At 32.6% G+C, this 21,955-nt stretch overlaps 1 protein-coding gene across 2 annotated transcripts in view; it reads right to left on the bottom strand.

The window, feature by feature from the left end:
* The window catches only part of LOC126744854 (ATP-sensitive inward rectifier potassium channel 12-like), a 98,326-nt gene extending 87,491 nt beyond the window's left edge, over positions 1-10,835 (bottom strand). Inside the window, exons 1-2 of one of the 2 annotated variants that reach the window (XM_050452413.1) lie at positions 10,552-10,835; positions 2,179-2,509 (exon numbers count right to left, since the gene is read on the bottom strand). In XM_050452413.1, the coding sequence (XP_050308370.1) occupies positions 2,179-2,483 (305 nt within the window). In that variant the 5' untranslated portion in view covers positions 2,484-2,509; positions 10,552-10,835. Of the gene's footprint in view, positions 1-2,178; positions 2,510-3,033; positions 3,136-10,551 lie in introns of those variants that run through there. The other variant, XM_050452414.1, reaches the window with a different exon arrangement.
* Between the last annotated feature and the right edge of the window lie 11,120 nt (positions 10,836-21,955).

The following is a 21,955-nucleotide window of genomic DNA, read 5'->3' as shown; positions in this document are numbered from 1 at the left end:
GAGATGCTTTGCTTATACTGGGCTGTGGAACCGTTGGTATGCTCGCCATACAGGCTGCCAGAGCCTATGGTGCATCACCAGTGGTTATTTTGGATACAGACTCCTTTAAGCTTAAAAGAGCGATGGACTTAGGAGCCGATTGTGCAATCAACGTCCAAGATGTCCCCGAGCAGGAAATTGTGAAAAAAATAACCGAGATAATTGGACGTCCTCCGAATAAAACTATCGACTGTACCGGGCATGAGAAAACTATAAGGGTCGGCATGTTGTCTACTGGTAAAGGTGGAAAAATGGGGCTAGTTGGGTCAGGAAAACACGACCAATGTTTGCCAATAATGGAAACACTTATAAAAGAAATTAAGATTATAGGCTCCTTGGCGTACGCAAACGATTTTGGCACCTCAATCGGGTTAGTAGCTGATGGAAAAGTTGATGTAAAGTCTGTAATAACGCATCATTTTAAATTGGAAGACGCTTGTGAGGCGTACGCTTTTGCTAATAAGCAGGAGTGCGGTACTATTAAGGTTTTAATTCATGCCGATCCTGAATGGAAACCTACGTTAGATAAGTGTAAAAAAGGTTGTTAAATATTGTATATTGTAAATTTATTAGAGGTGTAAGGAGAATATATTGTAACTGTCATGTGTGTTTTATTGTGTCATTTTTGCATTGGTAAATTTGGATCTATCTCCGTTCTCTTCATCTTTCTTTAGGATACAGTTATAATGAGATAAGTAAAATAAAAAGCACTTAAATGTAAACCTCTACTGATATATATTATATATTCAACGTCACACTAGACTTGGAAAGAATGAACAGGAGAATAGGTTTATTGGCCCAGAAATAGTATTGCCTACAGCAAAGCTTATAAGCTCTATCAAAACGAGTCAGAAATCTAAACTTTACTGGGAGACATGTGTTTTAACTGGGTAGTATCATCCAATAGGTTTGGATGTTAGCAAGGCTTTGATGGAATCTCTTCTGTATTAATGAGCAACTGTACCACATCACTAGGCTTAGTAATTTATCTAATGTAACCAGAATCAGTAGGAAAAAGGACATTACTTAGTACTTGAACATCAATTCCGATATTCGACAGTTGCATTACTGATAATTTATTTACTTTAAGATTGGAAGTACTGCGATTAGTAGAGAAGTGAGACAACATGAATTTTTTGGACCTAAAAAAGATTATAAGTGAATAGAATCAGCTCTAGATATAAGACCATTTTTATCAAATGAGTCTAAAGATAATCCAGGATACTTCTCTATGTGCGAATGCAGGCAATGATCAAAATCTTAATTCAGAATCAAACAATATAACTATGTATGAAACATTATAATTACGTGCTTTTCAAGGTCATTTTAAATAGTTACAAAGGATTCAATGAAATTTATCGATTTTTTACTTTTTAGTCGAAGCACTTTGTTACAATGATCAAATTGATTTTCTTAAAAACGATATTATAAACACCGAGAAAGCAGCTGATTCTACGTTATTTCAGAATAAATATAAAAATATAAAACATAAATGGTACACCGCACGACATCTTGAGGGTTAGCGGGAATCTTCCGGAACAGCATTCTGCCCAGTATATAAGAAGCCGCATCGTCGATAATTCGCCGTATCGCCTTCAGTTGTCAGTTCAGTAAAGTAAAGCTCGGAATATTGTGGTGAAATTTAAATAGTTGTGAATAAATATTCTGTCAGACGACCCGGACAGCTCTAAAAGTGTCTATATATTGTCTATTTGAAAATTATACAAATAACACCTTGTAGAAAAACTGTAAGACGATATATACTTTGTAACGATATTGTACACTGCACGACAGTGTGAAGGTTAGCCGAAAACGGGTCTCCCGAAATAGCGTTCTACCGAGTATATAAAAAGCCGCAAGTAAAATAAAGTTCGAAATATTGGCGCGAAATTTAAATAGTTGTAAATAAATATATATTCAATCGTGTTTTCATAGTGAAGTATGTAAATAAATTATTTTGTCTTAATTCATATCTAACGAACAAGAACACCGGTACAATATTTTAGGATTGACCTTAATTTAGCATGTTATTAGTCCTTAAATTTCTATCAACTATGGTGTTATGGAACCAAGTTTCAAGTTACTATTCATATCAAATTAATTAATATACTATAAAGCTAATCTAATAGATATACTCACCTAGATTCTGTTCTGTAAACTCCATTACTGTTACCAATGAAACTATTAGCCAAACTGGCCTCAGTGTCGACTTTCTTTAACCTGGAATTAACGAAATACGGATTTCCATTTTCACTATTGCCATTAGTGCCAAAGTGGGGAAGATCCGGGGTACTCGATCCGATTCGAAAGTTCGAGAACAGCTCCGCTTGTCTTTTCGATAAAATCGGAGACGGTTCCATTGATAAATAGGTTCGCGAGACGCGGTTTAGTTGATTATTACTTTCTTGTGCATCTGAAGTGGTTTTGAGGATAGTTTTGGCCATTTTTCACGTAAAGGCTTTCATGATTTCTAAAAAAAAGATAGACATATAAGAAATTAATATATTGTACGTTTTAAAATTTAAATTGTTCATTTTGGGCTTAAGATACTTAAGCTACCAGAGCACAAAAATAAAATGTCAATAATGTCATTATTTTTTTGACGCAGCAGTAAATCTATTGGTTGCAACTATTTCAATTACTTCTGTAGAAGGCCGTAGACGTACTACTGGTACTTCTCTATTTTATCGAAGACATGTTCATTCATTCACTATTTGGATACAAAAGCTATTGTCTAATATCTTTGGGCCTGAGCCAACTTAACAAAACATGCCTGAACCTACAAAACTTTAAAATAGTTCTGGTGGAAAAATTATAATCTGGTAATTAAAAGAAAAGACAATCATTAAAAATTAAATTAGATAAAATTAAAAATCATCAAAATTTTTATTTATTATTATCTAAGCTCTACAGTTTACCAAAAATATGAGAAAATTAAACAACAATTATTTTGAGCATAAATAAATAGAAATAAAATAAAAGCGTCAAACTTACGGTCATTATTAAAAAATCTATTCGAAAGTGAGCGCTACGACACGGGTGCCACTAACCAATTGGCCTAAATGGTTATTTTAACACCGCATCAATTTGTCTGTGACCCTCACCAGTTTTTTCCGTAACTACTTGACAACTGCATCAAGTTCATTTCCTTTAATAAAAAACTATGCACTGCGATATTTCTTTAATTTTCCTGGATCGTAATGTCTTCAAATTATGCCCACGTAACGACATTGAAATATAAAAAATCGCCTCTTGTTAGTTCTAGAGGGTTTTGGTATTAGATTCTAATTTTATTGTTATGAAAATAACAAAAGCTTTGTAGATGTGGGAATAGATCAATAGTTCCGAACTTCCTTATGTATGAAATATATTATTTGATTTACAGAATCTATACGGATTTCTCCAAGGCGTTTGATCAAGTTGATGATTAATTGGCTTAGCAGCTTCTTAAAAAATACTAATTAAAATATATCAGCATCCTGGATTTGAGAATCGGAGAAATAAAATCCCTGTGACACTCAATGCTTTATTTCTATAAAATACATAAGCATTGCTGAAGAAGTACCTTATGTTCTACATAATTAAAAACCATTGACAAATCAGAGAATATTGCATGCGAATTTAAGCAGCTTAGTTAAGTTTATTGACAATTTTGTTACAAGACAGCACTATGCCAATGATTAATCCAAGCACTATCTAATTCTATAGACTATAGAGTGTGGTTTTTAATTTTCTTATTGTCCTGAGAGAAATAATTAAATGATCATCATAATCTTAAGATGCATGTTGTGGAATAATGAGTTTACCGCAGTTCCTTAAAGAAAATGTGTATGTAGCCAACCATTGAAGAAGCATAATATAAATTTTATTGAAGTGACTGTCAGAGCATAGCTTTAACCTATACAAAAAGTATACAAGAGTAAAAAGTATACATACTCAATGCCAGATGAAGCTACAGTTCTACCCATATTAATCTACGAAAAAGAAATAACGATAAAACAAAAAAGCAGTGATCAAAAAAAATAGAGGCTGAATTCTCAACAGAATCCATAATTCTGGAAATATCCCCGAAAAATGGCTAAAGAAGTGCAAGGAATATATATACGAAAATAAATACGAAGAACAGATATCCAAAAACAATTTTAGTTTTATTAATGCAGTCGGAATTAGAAAGGCACTCTATGGAGGTCTAATCCAGAGGTGCAGAGACGTGAACTATGATGTTTATGCATGTCTTACATACATGCTAACTAAATTATTTTCCAATAGTAGATTTACTGTTAAAATTGTGATTTTCGCATATGCTTTGACGTGTTCGATTATCTATAAATTGTCGTAATCTACGGTTCTATCGTGCTAGTGATTCGTGAGTAATAAACAATAATAGATATTACAATTCTGTGCTTTAAAACACAAAAAAAAATATAATTCCAGTTGGGTTATTCTCCAAAACTAGAGTTAAAAAAGTTAGCAAAGTTTTGGATCTTTGGAGGGTCATTCTCAGAAAATTTCAGGTTGAGCAAAAAGCATGTCACAGTAATCTATTAAATGTAATCAGGACCGCGTGACACGAGATAATTAATCAAAGGTTTTTGGATTTCCATGTGACATTTATCAAAGAGTAATAATACCAAAGTGAGATCTGGATTAAGACCGTTAATTTTTAAAGGCGGTTCACTTTTGCCTTAACTGCATTCACCAACTTTTCAAGGCATGTCTGAAACTCCATCAATTAATCAATTAATCAAATTATAAAGAGGAAATATAGAAGAATCGCACTAAAGTGGGAAATATAGGTAAATAGATTAAATACTGTCTGTTTCTAAAGCACTTCGAAAATAATCACAAGAATTAATTGACTATTTTAAAACCCTGATCAATAGTGTTGTGGAACGTGGCTCTACAATCTATAAATTGGAAAAGCTTATTGCTATATGTCAAGGAAATTCCCAAGATATTCCTCATTTTACAAAAACAATTTACAATAGGATTTGGTATCGATTCAGAGAGTAAATCATGCTATAATGCGGGTATCAACAGTACACACATTGAACAAATATATTAACTTAAATAAAGATAGCAATACAGTTGCTGGTACAAAGCAATACCTTACACTTCCATCTCTGTGTCAAGAATTCCTCTTGATCTCAACGAGACTGACCAAGCGAGCTATCTCAAAGCTAAATTGAAAAATTGCAAGTTTTCTATTGAGGCTACTGACGCTAGGGCTAGAGAATATTAACTAAAGAGCTGAAATACAAACTAATACAACCAATAAACTGGCCTCAACGCCTAGCGGTGAAGAAATTCAGTTTTTTTCGTTCCCAATATCATCGGAACCAAATATTAACATCGGGTTAGACCAAGTAGTTCTGGCAGATTTAGGAGAAACTAAATCTTCAGAATTTAAACTTTTTTTACATTCTATGGCGTTTGCTGAAATTGCGTGCATTACAGAAATCTGGCAGGCAGGCATAAAAGCTATACTTGTTTTAAACTTAGCAACTACATGAGGGCAATAACCTTCTGCAGAACATCTTCTGTTTGTGAGCGTTTGTCAGTTCTGACTTTGGAACTGCTACTAAATTAGATCAAAAATACGGTGGCGTTATATGCCATCTAGCGTGAGACACTGAACTAGCATAAACCGGCATTTCAGTTGGTTCGAGTGTTGCTAGATGTACGATAATTATCGATTTCGTACGATAAAACCAATGCTTGTACGATGTACGATAGTACTTATGCGATAATGCCACTTCATACAATAGTAATATTTTGTTACCAATAATATTTTATTAAGTCACTAACATACTATAGTATTAAGTAGGAATTTATAAGTGTTCTGTGCATTAATAAGCGGTTGCCTATAAGTGGTGCATTAGTAAGTGATAATTGTGGTTGCCTATCTAATGGATGGCACATATTACAAAATATATGAGCGGCTATGGGCGGCGCGGCGCCGTACACAACTAGAGTATATCGAATCGCGTATCGGGGATTCCCTGTTCTTATTTTTCATCGTAAATTACTTACAGCTTACAGTTTACCTGCATCTTTCACACGTGATTGTGGTAATTATGAGCGGTGTTGATTTTGTGTTTGTCGTTGATTTTATCTAAAACTAGTGTAAAAACTAGACTAACAAAAAATAAGAAGTAGCCATGTCTGATTCCGAATCTGAACGTGAAAGTAGGAGTTCAACTCCTAAATATAAAAAGTTGAAACGCGGCGACGGCGAATGTTCCCAAAAGTTTAAGCACCGAAAACAAAAATACCGAGTGGAGCGGGAACAAGACTCGAGGTTTAAAGGTTGGCTTATTAAAAGTAATGGTAAATTGTTATCAAGAGTTAAGTTTTTTCCCTTTATCTCATATATTTAAATTGCACTTTCAGATGAAAAGGCTAGGTGTCGTCCTTGTAATTTATAGCTTACTGCAGAACTAACCGTTATTAAAAATCATGCTAAATCATCAAAGCATGTTCAGAACGTAAAAGCTTTTCCAAAGAGGACAATAACCTCTTTGTTTAATAAACCTGAGAGTTCTTTGCAAACTCAGAGCAAAGTGGCCGAAATTACAATAACAGGATTTTTGACAGAGCACAATATCTCATTTAATTCAGCTGATCATTCAACAAATCTAATTAAAACTTGTTTTTCTGACTCGAAAATTGCCCAGGGAATATCACTAGGAGGATTTAAAGCGACTCAAGTTTCTAAAAATGTTGCCTGTGCCGAACAAGAAATAATCTTTTATTTAAAGGGCTCCAAATTCAGTCTGATTATTGATGAATCTACTGACATTTCATCAGTTAAAACTTTATGTATATGCGTAAGATTTTTCCATCCTAAAATCTGTAAAGTTGATACTCTTTTCTGGAAACTTTTGCAAATTTTCTCTGGGGATGAACCTGAGAAAGCGGATCAAGGTGCTACTAGCCGGAGGCTATATGAGGAAATAATAACACTCCTATCGCAAAATGGCATTGTTCTTAAAAATATGATTGGTTTTGCATCGGGCGGCTGTAATACCATGTTTGGTAGTAAAAACTCCGTGGCAAGCAAATTAGCTAACGATATCCCGGGATTAATGCTTCAGAAATGTGTATGCCATTCTTTGCATTTATGCGCAAGTGAAGCGTGTAAAAATTTACCCCGAATGTGTGAAGTCTTGGCCAGAAATATTTACGGTTTTTTTAAAAACAGCGCTAAGCGACAGGCAATGTTCAGAGAATTTCAGGACTTGATGTAATACTGAACCACACAAGATACTTAGACCAGCCCAAAGTCGTTGGTTGTCGTTACTGCAGGTGGTTAAGCGGATCCTGGAACAGTGGGAACCTTTTAAATTGTTTTTCACTTCAAATTACCTGGAACATCGTCTTATATCCAGCGAGGAAATAAATATTGCTCTTAATACATTCGAGATAAATATATTTTATATTTTTTTGAAATGGGTTCTACCTAAATTTGTCGACCTTAACAAATATTTTCAGAGTGAAAAAGTGGTAATTTTAAATTTACACAGTAAGATGGTTATGCGTTACAAAGATTTTTTATCAGCTTTTATGGAACAAAACTATATCAATAAAACAGACGATGGTAAAATTGACCCAACTGATGATGCACATTTCCTTCGAATAACAAATATGCATTTGGGTATTGGGGTTCTTCAGAATATAGATTCTTTAGAGGAACCTGCTAAAATTGATTTTCTTCAACGTTGTCGTAATTTTTTAATTACTGCTTGTCTAGAAATAAAAAAAACGGTATAATTTCGAAGATCCGGTGCTAAGTAAGTTGCCCATCTTAACTTTAGATAGTATCAAAAAGGGCAACGAGACCACACTTTTACCGCTGATGAAATCTTTACCTCAAATTTGTGGACTTCAAAACACACATCAACTACAAAAAATTGATGACCAGTAGAGAAAATTACAAATTTACGAAGATCTAACACACATTTACAGAATAAAAATGCGAAACTGATCGAAAATACGCGTGCGAGCGCCAGACTTCAGACACGCCTCCTGGGTGATGGATTTCCATCACCCGCCTAGTACGGTGGCAAGGGGTTTAATTTGCTGCGCCTCGTGCTTCTAATTTTCTTTGCCTAGTACGCGTGTTTATGATTAATAATTAAATTGAAATAATATATTTGTATTTTTTTTAAATATTTTTTTAGTATTATTTTTGTTGAAATGGGGGGGTATAAGTGTGTATGTCTTTATTGTTTCAGCCACAGTGGTGGAGGAACGACGTTATTTAGATTTCCAAAAGATGAGTTAATAAGTTAATATTTCGAGATAATGAAAAGCATTAATTTTACTCACCCATGTAATAACTTTCCTTTCCAGTATTTAATAAAATTATTTATACGACTTAAAATATTTTGTACTTTAAAATTCACCAACAGAGATTTATCATCTGCCAAAAAATCAGATAAAACTAAAAGAAGATTAAAAATTTTGTTTCATCTTTAATGTTTTATTAAATAAGATCCTTAACTCTGTTAAATGAAATAAAAATGTTCTCAAGAACCCTTACATTCTGTTTTATTTAAGCCTATTTCTATTTTGACATTATAAATGCATTATAATATCCCAGCGATAGTGCAGAACATCTATCCCTACAAAAAAAAACATAAAAATACATTGGTGCGGCCAGTCCAAACCATCCTTTTCAAGGGCATTGAATATCGGGAGCTTATATCCGCGATCTTTCGCATCTGGTATTCTGTAAATCTGTGGATCTACCAGAATCCACGGAAGTTGATGTTTTTTTATAAACTAAGTCAGGTAAAAGACTTTAGTGGAGAATTCATATTCCCCGATTTGTCCAAGTTTGCATTAAATGTGCTGTCACTACCGCATTCAAGTGCCAGTTGTGAAAGGCAATTTTCAAAGGTGAATTTAATAAAAACTAAGGCAAGAAATAGAATAATTGGTTACTATTAATAAACGTTAAATGGTCATATGTTATCTTCCCAGAAAGTTCATCTAGAACAAAACTGTTTTAGATTTAATCCTAGTGAAAAAATTTTGAGAAGTATGACGTCAGCGACACTTTATCAGAATAAAGCTGCGACAAAAGAGAAAGAAACTAACGCAGAATCTGAGGACAATGACATAATTTTTGATGAATGTTAACCATATTTTAATTCAAATTTTGTAATATTTAGGAAATAAATACATTTAAGAATATTTTCAGAATTTTTTCCCCTTAAACTTTCGACTTCAAAGTAATATTAATTAAACTTTCGAAGGTATACATATCGACGTTCAGTACGATAATGATATCTAGCAACACTGCTTCTCTCTCCTATACATGAACATTCATGTTGGTTATATAACCCAGTTCCAGTATACCCCCTCAATATTATTCTATGCCCAGTTCTTTTAGGGAGGTTAAATTATGTTAGTCGCACGTTTTTTTTAAGTTAGTCTGTCGAGGAATATTGATGGTCTTGATAGCCTTTATTTTGTCTCAGTTACTCTAAAATAAAGAAAGTGAAGAGTATCATCGGTGTTTTTAACATGCATACCTCAGATTTTAAGACTAGTCATCTTGAGAATAAAGACTTCTCATTACCAAATCAGTTTGAATACGCTGCCATAGTAGTAATATGTAAAAACCATAGTAGTATAGTAAAAACTGTTATTAATTTTAAATACTTAGTGTGGTATCTGTATCGTCTCTCGAGTTCAGATTTTTTAACCTTTAATAGTATTGATAGACAAGTTATTGAGTCTTTTGTGTAAATGTAATGGTTTATTGTTTTTTTGGGATGATTTTTTATTACGAGGTCATGCATTTCATTCTTATAGTTTATATCAAGTTTTCTTTGAATTTTTAGGAGATCAAGGTTCATCGTGCACCTTATTTGACAATATAACTTTTTAATGAACTTTTATTGATCATCGAGAACAAATTATGCATTTTAACTTGAAACGCATGACCTGTACTGATGCATATTAATATAGTTCAGTTACTTCTCTATTTTTAATCAGAGAAATTGCTGCCTGTGCTGTGAAAATAAATTGACTTATTTCTTTAATACATTTTAAAGCTTGTTTACCATGAGTTTTCCTTATTTTACCAAATGCAAGCGACTTCAAATAGATTCTTCAAAGAGATACTTGTGGATAACTCCCCACATAAATAATAAGGGTGAAGAATTAAGACGTTTGTATGTGCGCTTGAAATCTGGCAGAAAAATTATTGCTTTTGCAAAGAGAACCTATAATTTAAACAAAATTTTGACCTCCAATCATATAACGCAAACCTCATGGAATACTATAAATGCAAGCAGCAAATTTGTGCACAACGGTTTTTTTATGAACGAACTAGCAGGTTCCTGTCCCAATCACTCTTCTATATCTTATAAGTACTTTTTTAGATTTAACATTAAAAACTGGTAATATAAAAAGAAGAAATAATTAAATCTAACCCTAACGGTAAATTCTGCAAAATCAATGAAAGAACTCCTTTTAAAGACAATTTTTTTCACTTACTTAATAGGGTAAATCCGAAGACACTTGTTCACTGAATTCATAGATAAACACAACTAAGCAAGCTTTGCTTTGCCATTTTCGCTGCCACAGTTTTTTTTTTATTGGGCAATTATCCAATCAAGGTGAATCTCCTGACTGATGAATAAATAAGGGTAAGTGTTCTGATTTAGTTTCAACAATCGTTTGACCGTAAATGAAAAGGTTATTTATATCCTGATTCGAATTAAACACTAAAATAATTTCTTGAATGATTTTCGCGTGAACACGGCAGGGAATACGATTCACCTAAACTGTTCTAAACTCGTTATCTAAGTAAACACGGATTAGATTTAGGTATTTTATATGATGATATCTTGAATTACGAGGTGTGTTTTGCGGTATTGGTTTTTGCGTTAGACCGTGTAAGTGGATCTACTGGATTCGATAATAAATATGTTAAAATTCAAGGGCATTTTATAGAAAAAAAAACGTTTATAGTCTTATATTTTCCATTTTGTGATGAGGCTTGCCTTAGGACCCTTCTAAAAACAGTAAATACATCATTCAGTATTACATATTTTGAAGGTAAACTATTATTTATTGAGCATCTCTCAGTAGTAGGGTTGTCTTTGGTCAAGTGTGACTTTTCTGACATTGCCTGATGTACAAAGGCGAGCAAAAATAGTTTCACCTTCAAGTCGATATTGTAACGATGATTTAGTTTGTTTTGTTAGTGGGAAGATTTGTAGTACTTTTGCTAGAATATAAGGAGACTGTATATTTCTCTATCAAGTATCTATCTAGCAGATTAATGATAGATATTAACTAGATAAATACTTGTCAAAGTGAAAACACAAATTTTGCCTATTAGTCCGTGATGCCCCATCAAATTCTTCGGAGATATCCACGAAGACCCCTTCTGTATGGTAACCAGTTCTATCTAAGATACGGTAGTACAGTCAACAGAATTCGGTCATTAAAACCTTAAGACGTCCCGTTACATCTCATGTCTATGGGAAGTTCCAGGACTTTTTCAAGTTGATCACATAGACGTCTTTTGGATAGTACCTTATATGAGACCTATTGACTGTCTAGTGGATCTTTATGGGATAACAACATTTACGCTTTTCGAATTTTTATAGGATATTAAAGGGATGGTAGAAAAATTATTCAAAGGGGTATATTTTAGGAACAATAATTTTTATTTTAACAATAACAGTAATTATTTGTATGTTTCCATTTCAGTCTTTCAGGGGCGTGGCGTGGCAACCATGTGATAATTTCAAACTCAAGATCTTTTTAGGTTACTTATACTTTTGGGCTAAGTGTTAATATAGTTCTAAAATAAAAAAAATATGACAATAAATAGGCTGGTCATAAATCCCACGGTGTACCTATCACGAGGCTCCTGTAGTATACAAGTGACTTAAACAGATACGTATCACCTTTTTTTTTAACTTTTAGACAATTTCTGCATTGAAATCTTACCATTTACCGCCTCAGATTTACCATATTTTTGCCTTCATGAACTTAATAAATATACCTGGACTGCCAATTCAATCAAAAGTAAATGACCACTACTAGGAGGCTGCCATTTTACGTGATTGTATCCTTTCGATGTTGGTCACTCTGACAAATTTCACTTGTGCCAATTGTAGAGAAACAAAACAATTAAAGTTTTTGAGAGGTTATGTTTACAACAATATAAAATAGAAAGTTACATTTAGTTAAGAATTTAAGATAGTTGCTTTAGATCTGTGATTTTTCTTGTACTTTTTTAAGAATTCATTCAAGTTCCATTTAATTTGGTATAGATGCATCTACTTTAAAATATTTGTTTTATTATTTATTTTGATAATCTTGAATCGTATAAATGAAAATGATGGTCTTCATTTAAATTTTTGCTTGTATTCACTTAAAAAATTCAGTTAAAGACACTTATTTTCTTTCTATTTTTACTATTGGGCCTCTTACTTTCCTTCTATGTACAGTATTTCCACATTAACAGGTATACAACAATCTATAAAAATCAAAATATAGATGATTTTATAAGGGGTTTGTAATTAGGGTTTATTAAGTAAACATAAACAACTATATATTATTCTATCATAAACATAGACAGACAATTCACAATAATTCGGTTTTGAGAAACAGTGAACCAAATACGTTTAAATAAGAATGGTGACACATTATTCACATATTAAATAAAGAGGAAGCTATATTCGCCAAAAACTAGGCAATCCGCTATACTCACACGTCAAACGTCGAGTCGTCAACTTCAATACCGTTATTTAATATATTTTTGTTGGCAACACTAAAAATGTTCAGAGTGACCAACATAAAAAGGACACAACCACTATAAAAATGGCGGCCACCAGGCAGTGGTCATTTTTGGGTATCGTGGCCATATACATTAGCAGTCCAGGTATGTGCAGGTACAACTGTGCGGGTAAAACTGTACAGGTATACCGAAGACCTGACAAGCCCACACACGCTATGGTGAAATTCTAGAATTTGTTTAGTTGATGATGGCGTCGGAAGGTGATGATGCGTTAGCTGTGCTAGCACTCTTATTGACTTTAAATAAACGTGTAAGGAAAAAACGGGAAAAATGGTGCAAAGATTGGATACTAAAGCGAAAAAGTTACAGTCACGTCAAATTATTGAACGAGTTAAAATTTGAACCTAAAGATTTTCAAAACTATCTACGAATGGATGAGAAAACATATTTAAAATTGCATTCTTTGGTGAGTCCTTTTATTATAAAGAAGGATACTGTAATGAGAAAATCCATTTCACCTCATCAAAGATTAACTGCAACTCTAAGATTCCTAGCAACAGAAAGAAGTTATGAAGACTTGAAGTATTCTACAATTATTTCACCTCAGGCCCTGGGAAAAATAATTCCCGAAACGTGTGATGCTTTGTATAAAGTTCTGCGCAAACAATACTTAAGAGTAAGTAAAAGACAAATTATTATTTTTTAAAACGTATTTATTACAAATTATTTAAGTAAGAATATTAATAATTATTATTAATAACGGCATTATTTGACAGATGATGACTTGTACTTTAGGAGCCTGAATGTACATTTTCAAGAATTAAAAAAAAAGGTTGCGGGTGTACAAAACCTTAAGAGTTGGCAAAAACAGGGTTTTTGTGCACTTTAGGTTTTTTATTCTTGAAAATGTACATTGTACATGTATACGTTTTTAAGAATTAAATAATTTGCGGGTTTACATAACCTCAAAAGTAGAAAAAAAGCCTTTTTTGCTCTTTATCTGTGGGATTTCCTTATCTAAGGGGATTTCAAAATTCTGTTACCACTTGATCGTCTGTGAAGTTGGTAAAATAAGAAGCAGCAGATGTATTGTTCAATCGTACAACCACTACAACATCAGAAGACAGTTGTTGTTGGTTTGTTGAATTGTTTTGTTGGAATTGACAATTTGGACTTGTAGCAGGGGTACTAATAAAGCTGGGAGAGGACGAATATGATGTAGAATTGGAAGCCGACTGGCAAGGCAGTATAAGTGGCTGGAGTTGCTGCATGTTAGGATTTCTTGCATTATACATTTCCTGCATGTTAACGCATCTATGTTTCAGTGTAAGGCCACCCAGTTCACCCTCGAATATTACATTGTTGATTATTTTTTCTGCAATTAGACTCTGCCTTTATTTTGTCCACTTCTCTTAGTTTCATAGCAACACTTTTCCCAAAAACAGCAAAACGGTCTTCCTCTGCACGTGGACGCTTAAAATGTTCTTGCACAGTGGTCAAAACATCCTTGGTTAAAGAATCGTAGTTGTTTTTTCCTGGCCTTGATCGAGAAGTAGTCACTGTGCCACTCTTTGAAGAACACGCAACCTTCTCATTTTGCGTTAGCGATTCGGTACCGTCTGTTGTAGGTTGTGCTTGAGATGGACATTCCGAGTCAACGTTTTCTTGTACTGACTCAACCTAAAATAAACAATATTATTAACATAAAAATAATATTACTTAGTATTTATTTGTAATTTTGTAAGCATTGTAATTTTATTGTTTTATTTTTTCAGTTTCCCCAAATGCCAGGAAGATTGGAAAGAAATAGCAGATTTATTTGAGGCACGATGGAACTTTCCACACTGTTTGGGCGCAATCAACGGCAAGCACATTGACATCATTCCGCCGACTGGAAGTGGCTCTGAATTTTTTAATTATAAAGGCCGACACAGTATGGTTCTTTTAGGAATTTCAAATGCCAAATATCAATTTATTTTAGCAGATTTTGGGACCAATGGAAGTATTTCGGATGGAGGTGTTCTCCAAAACACAAAATTTTTCGAAATGTTGACAAAAGGTGATTTACGTATCCCAACCGAAGAACTTGTCAAAGGAAATGGTAGGAATCTGCCGTATGTATTTGTCACCGAGGATGCTTTTGCTTTACGCAGCGATATGATGAAACCATTTCGACAAGCGGACTTGAACTCGAAAAAAAAAAATTTAACTATAGATTGCCTCGTGCAAGGCGCATCATTGAAAATGCGTTTGGAATATTGGCTGCACGATTTCGTATATTTCATACTCAAATTAATGTTGAACCTGAAAACATTATTAAAATAATAATGGCCGCAGTTGTGCTGCACAATTTTCTAATAGAAAATTCACCAAAATCATACGCACGTAAACAATGTGGTCAAGAAGAAAATACTGACGGAACCGTTATTAATTATTATGGATACGATACACATAACTCTAGCATGGAAAATTTAGAGCAACGAAACCCCGGCAATATCAATGATACAGCAAAAAATGTTAGGGAAAATTTCATGTATTATTTTAATCATGAGGGCAGCGTACCATGGCAAACAATTATATTAACTAAATATATAATGAATATAAATAATAGTAGATAGAAGTCTCCTCATCTGCATTCAAGTTCGATGTGGAATTTCTTGGCGTTTAAGTCGTAGTGCCACAACTTAGGGTGATAAACTTCATCTGCCGATGTTCCCGATTTAACAGTATCTTCATTTTTTTCCCTTTTCTTACATTGCTTCTTAGATTATTCATTTTTTTATTACAGCATTTTTATCGGCTATAGGATCTAATTCTTTCAGTTTCTCCACAAGTGTCTTATATGCTGCATCCCTTTTTGCACGATCATGATATTCTTTCGTCTTAATTCACCATAAACAGGACGAAAATTTATAAATTTCTATAAACTCAGCAATTATTCAACAATTGTCAGAGTCTAAGCATTTGCTAGATTTACATGTACATACAAATATAGTAGGAGTGTCATATGCAAGAGCGGTTTTTATCCGACCGACAGTGTAAAGCCCAGTTTGCACGTAACATTTTACCATAATGGCAAATAGAGGTAGCCCCAATTAGTGGAATTTTACGTAAGCAAAATCTATCGTGAATTATTTTATCATTTCTTTTTAACCACTTACTTACCTTCTACATTATACTTATTTTCTAGCATCGATGTTGTATCCTCAGTAACTTCAATCTTTACACTATTTGAATTAATTTGCCTCATTCGGAATATTTTTCAAATATAAACAATCACTACTATTCACTTACCAAGTTCATACGAGCACCTTAAAGCGGTTTAGTGGAAATCGGTTTAACGACATAATTCGCATGTATAATCACCCGTAAACCGCTTTAGCGATCACTAAAGTGGTTTAGGTTAAATCGATCAGCTGCGATTCTAAAATCACGATTCGATCACGACTTCGAATTCGATCGCGACTTAGTCAACTTAAATTTTAGTTTTCGGCTAAACTCGTTTTATTCCATTTGATTTAGGTATATATCTTGGTATATATTTGTTATTTTCCCTAATATTTGACAGATGGAACCGTCAATTGTTTTTTCTATTAGTAAACACTAAGAATTTCCATTTATTTTGATAATTTTCCTCGCCTCCGTGTTTTTTTATTTAAATATATGCGTATATTATTTCTTTAAAATAAAAAAATGTCGTTAAAACTACCACTACCCATTGGAAAATAATAATAATTGAATTAATGGAAAATCACAAAAACTTGTTGTGTTCATCTACTTTTGGTTTTAATAAGGTACCTAATATGGGTGCAATCAATAGGACCTATAACACCAGGGAAATTGGATCTCTCCCTAAATGTTAATTTATTAATTTGTCTCTCGTCTCTTATATTTGGTAAATTAATGAATCGGTCAGCAAGGTGTCAATAATTTTAGTCATTCTATACATCCAACGACTTGCAGTAGTTTTACTAATTCCAAAATTAAAATCTTATCCAATGCTTCTTTGGTAACAATCTGAGGCATAAAAAATCTTGGCATACTAAAACTGCCCATTTAATAGTAACTCTACCCTTTTTGCCTCTAATATTAACAGAAGGTTGTGGAAAATAGCGTCAAATTAGATCTATTAGTTGTTTAAGTAAGCTTCTTGATATACTAATAAAATCCTGGTATGACTATTGGTAAACAATCAATAAAATAAATTGGTTTAAAAAAGCATGCTGACACATTATGCACGTATTAAATAAGGAAAAAGCTATATCGTCTGGTGCATACGATATACCCAAGCGTGTCGTCGACAAATCGTTAAAAACTAAGCAATCCGTAAGACACTCACGATTGAAAATTTTATTTAGAATCAGTCATATCCAGTAATCGTGTCGAATCGTAATTTTAGAATCCCAGTACAGGTTTAAAACCGCTCCACCGATGGAACTCTCAGTGCTACCAGCTCAAATGTGCAAATGCTTTAAAAAAATCAATTAACAGATATTTTATGGTTACATGTTAATAGTTAATTTTTTGCCAAATCATTTTGTTACCTATTAAACTAGTTAACGGTTCAAATAACAAACTAACTAGTCAGCTCAATTTTTTTTTGAATTTCTAGGTTGGCAATGGTAGACAGCTGTATAATCTAAAGGTGAAATCCCTTTCTCTGATATGAACATTAGCCAAACTGAATATCTCTAAACCGGTTTAGCCGCTAAAGTGGTTTAATTACCCGTATAAACTTGGTCTTACTCGGTCTAAATGACTTAATTGCTCAGATGACTTGTCTAAAAAACGCCTTTTCCCTAAAATATGCGTATTGTTGTTAAATATACTGGTTATAGAATCCGTTAGGACTCAAACGTCAAAAATCCAAAAAGAAAATGGAAGACAGAAAACAGTGAACTGAATGCTGAACGTCCCCAATGTGCAATAACAACATTCAGAATTGTCGATAACAGCGACCTCTTCAAGTCGTGGAGTAGAACTAACCGGAAACGGTAACCATGTTTTTTGACAGTGACTCCATAATATGGCGCCAAATTTGATTTTTTTTTCTATAGTGGCGTGCGCTTAAAATTAGTTGGGAATGTATGGTTCTTACGGAAACTGCAGAAGTTGTACCGTGGAAGAAAATGTTATATGGATCCATTTTATGCATGTTTGGTGTCCCGTGGATATATATTATATCAGTTTTTCAATTTCATTTTTTTTATTAAAATATGTTAAAAAATTATAAAATGTTAGAAAAGCAATTTGTACACTCGCGATTACTGCTTAATGATATAGAGGGTGCTGATTCTTGGATACATTTTAAGAAAAAAACTTTATATGAACGTATGTTCTAAACGTCCTAACTTTTGATATACCTGATAGTAAAAATTAAAGAAAAATAAATGTTTTTTTACTATACCTGTGAAACCCCTGTAGATATTTTTGTAATTTTTGGTATGCATTTTCTATGCATCAAAAGGCATTCTCTGAGGCTCACTATTTTTTTTATTGGTATCAGTGTCCGGTACTGGATATTGATGATTTGAGGAATCGAATCATTAATTCATGTGCCGTAATTTAAAATTCTCTCAGCATTTTTTATCAGATTCGTCGACAAATGCAGCGACGTATAGGCATCTATCTAATTATCTAAACATTAATAATAAATACGTAATACATTTTGGTAGATGCATTTAATTTTTTTAATCAAATACGCAACTTCGAACAAAAGAAGATCAAGAGATCAAATTTGCTCAGAAATAAATGAGAATTACAAAAACAAACAAAAATCAAAAAAAAAAGCGGTGTACCATATTTTTCATCAAAAAAAATTAGTTTAAACCTTACACGAACGTCACTGGTACGAATAAAATAATAAAAAAGTTAGTGGGCCTCAGAAAATGCCTTTTGATGCATATTAAATTTTAATAAAATATCTACAGGGTTTTTACAGGTATTATAAAAAAAACATATATTTTTCTTCAATCTTTACCACCCGGTATCTCAAAAGTTACGCCTTTCTTAAGATTTACCCAAGAATCAATGCCAACCCCTGAATTATCTCGCATCTATTTATTTACACCCTGTATATTTAATTAGGGATGTAAGCATAAATATTCTAGAGACCTCACACGCGTATCCTAAATCTGACAATCCCACCCAGGACGTCCAACGGTATCTTTATGTGTATTATATGCAGCACATTTGTGACCGATATAGTATGTCCTCAGGACAATAAAGGTATTTACTGGGTTTCCTGTGGAATCCAAGGAATACGAGGGAAGACAGTAGAAACTGCTGGCTAAGGTTTCGACGGATATCAGGTGTTACTATGTAGGTGATAGGAGTTTAGTGTCTTGATGATACGAAACTTTAAAGTATTTCCTTAAAATGATCGGTAGCTTTCATTTATCCATCCATATCATTAGATGGTTCCTCCTTCCTTTTGTAAATCTTCTGCTAAAATCTAACGAAGATAATGCAGACACTGCTATTTTGCAAGGAGCCTTATATCCGGAAAAGTACACCATTTGCAGTTTCCGTATTAATTCAAGAATGTCTCGGATACATCCAGGAAGACTGCACTTGGATGGTAACTGGCTTTGCTCTATCTAAGATATGGTAGTCATCATCGGAAAGGAAAAAAAGTGGAAACCTCTAATGGGAAAGACTTCCATGCATATCAGGCTTTACCTTATAGGCAATAGGAATTCAGTGTCTCGATTGGTGTGATGCAAGTATTTCAATGAACTATGTGAGTTTTGGCTTCATTAAAACCGAAAGACCTCACCGATAATTCCGGTTCCTCTAACTATTGTGAATATCCTCTTCTAAGAGGCTCTTACAATGATATTTTGTCCTTAGGTAATCTGATTTATTTGGCCATTAAGTTTAAGTCTTTATTTACTGTCTATTATTCTCTGCTTAGGTTCTAGGCATGAAAATACCTCTAAAATCTTTTTAGAAGCAGAATTTAATTATGTTTTTACCCTTTTTGAAAGCACCAATAAATAATAAAATGAGTACTAACCTTATAGGATTTTAAAAACAGTTTGTTTCTATATGAAAATGAGATCAAAGTTCAGAAAACAGACTCAAAAGCCAATAAATGTTTGATAATGCATAACTTAAATGGATACGATTTGTATTTTGTTTTATATCTGTTCTATAGATATTTTAAGTCATTTGTAACTTACGCTGTTGTATTCTAAAAGCAAATACTATATTTTTTTTAATTATTGATTATTTTGGATAATCTCTAAGCAAATATCTCATAAAAAAGTGTAATTGCAGTCTGTTAAAAATTAATTTCATGCAGAAATAAGTGTACTTTATTTAGTGTACTTTATCGTCATTCTTCTTTATGTAGGCAGTTGAAAAAATAATATTTTAAAAATTTGGTGACATAAACAAAGAAAACACATAGTCATTGTTTCAAAATAGATAATAAATGGCTAGATGTGTTTTGCTCTGACCATCGTCAGATCTAAAATTAAAAATATTAGTCAAATCAAAATTAAATTTGTATTAAAAAACACTAAAACCTTTAAAAGCCATTTCACAATATTTACACTTAACATAAATAAATACACCTTTTTAAGTTATAATTATAAAAGATAATTAAAAAAGTTGAACTCAGCAACATAGATTTATGGAGAATTGAACCCGGCAATACAAGATTAGTATGAGTATAAAATCTATAAGCTATCTTGACGCTGAGACTAAATTACTTAAATGTAATCAGAATTATTAACAGTAATATGATGAGATGACATTTCGACTTTATATAATAGTGGGGACTATTATAAACAATACTAAATTTTTAAATAAATATAAATTGACCGGCAAACTAGTTCCTAATAATGACAAAAAAGTTACGTATGAAACATTTTTTAACAAGATTTTTGAAATATGGCGACTTTTTTACAAATGTCACATAAAAATAGTCCTCGTTTGTTGAATCAAGTCTAGTTTTAGCTAGTTGAGAATTTTTAATTCTAGGCAGTTAAGAATTAGGTTTAATTAGAAACAGGTATGTTGTGAATATATTCCAAATAGGTGAAAAACACTTAAGTTATACCTCACAAAAAAACTAAATGTTTAATATTTGGATATTTCTTAGCGAATGTCACACAAAAGTAGTCCTGGTGAGTTAAATAATTTTTTTAAATTTTACGTAGTTGAGCATTAAATTTAGTTGAAAATTATGTGCTTGGTGTATTTTTCAGACATTTAAGACTTCGGTTATAGCTCATAGAAAAACTAAGACTTTTTAGTAAAATAATATAAAAATAGTCCTGGCTTGTTAAGTTAAAGGAAGGAAGAAAGATACGTAAAAAAAGAAAGGCACTAAATTTTTGAAATTTGGAATTTTTCAGCAAATATCACATTGAAATTAACCTGATTTATCAGGTTAAAGTGTAGTTTCAGGTCGCTAAAAACTTAATTTTACTAAATTTTTGAAATTTCCGGATATCTAAGTCACATTTAAGTGGTCCTGGTTTCTTGGATTAAGTCTGGTTTCAGACAGTTAGGAATCTTAGTTTTTTAATTCCAGACACTTGAAATAAGGGAAAACTTAATTCCAGGCAGTAAGACAGAAATTTGTGTGAAAAGTAGGTGTGTGTATAGTGTGTATAACAGTTAAGAAATATTTAAGTTACATCTCACAATATAAACTGAATGCTTAAAATTTGGTGATTTTTTTTAGCAAATGACAGAAGAAAATTATCAATTTTTTGTTAATTTAAAGTAATACCAACTTGTTGCTTTGAAGTCTAGTTCCAGGGAGTTGGGAATTAAATTACTAATTTCAGGTATACACAGTTTGTTTCTACATGAAAATGAGATCAACGTTCAGAAAACAGACTCAAAAGCCAATAAATGTTTGTAAATATGCATAACTTAAATGGATACGATATATACTTTGTTTTATATCTGTTCTATAAAGATTTTAAGTCATTTGTAATTTACGCTGTTGTATAAAAGCAAATAGTATATTTTTTAAATTATTGACTATTTTGGAAGATCCCTAAGCAAATATCTCATAAAAAAGTTTAATTGCAGTCTGTTAAAAATTAATTTTATACAGAAATAGGTTTACTTTATTTAGTGTACTTTATCGTCATTACTCATTCTTCTTTATGTAGGCGGTTG

The sequence above is a fragment of the Anthonomus grandis genome, chromosome 15 (assembly GCF_022605725.1).
Source record: "Anthonomus grandis grandis chromosome 15, icAntGran1.3, whole genome shotgun sequence".
In the NCBI taxonomy this organism is placed as follows: Eukaryota; Metazoa; Arthropoda; class Insecta; order Coleoptera; family Curculionidae; genus Anthonomus; species Anthonomus grandis.
The sequence above is the reverse complement of the archived record's forward strand: the minus strand, read 5'-3'. Positions and strand labels throughout refer to the sequence as shown.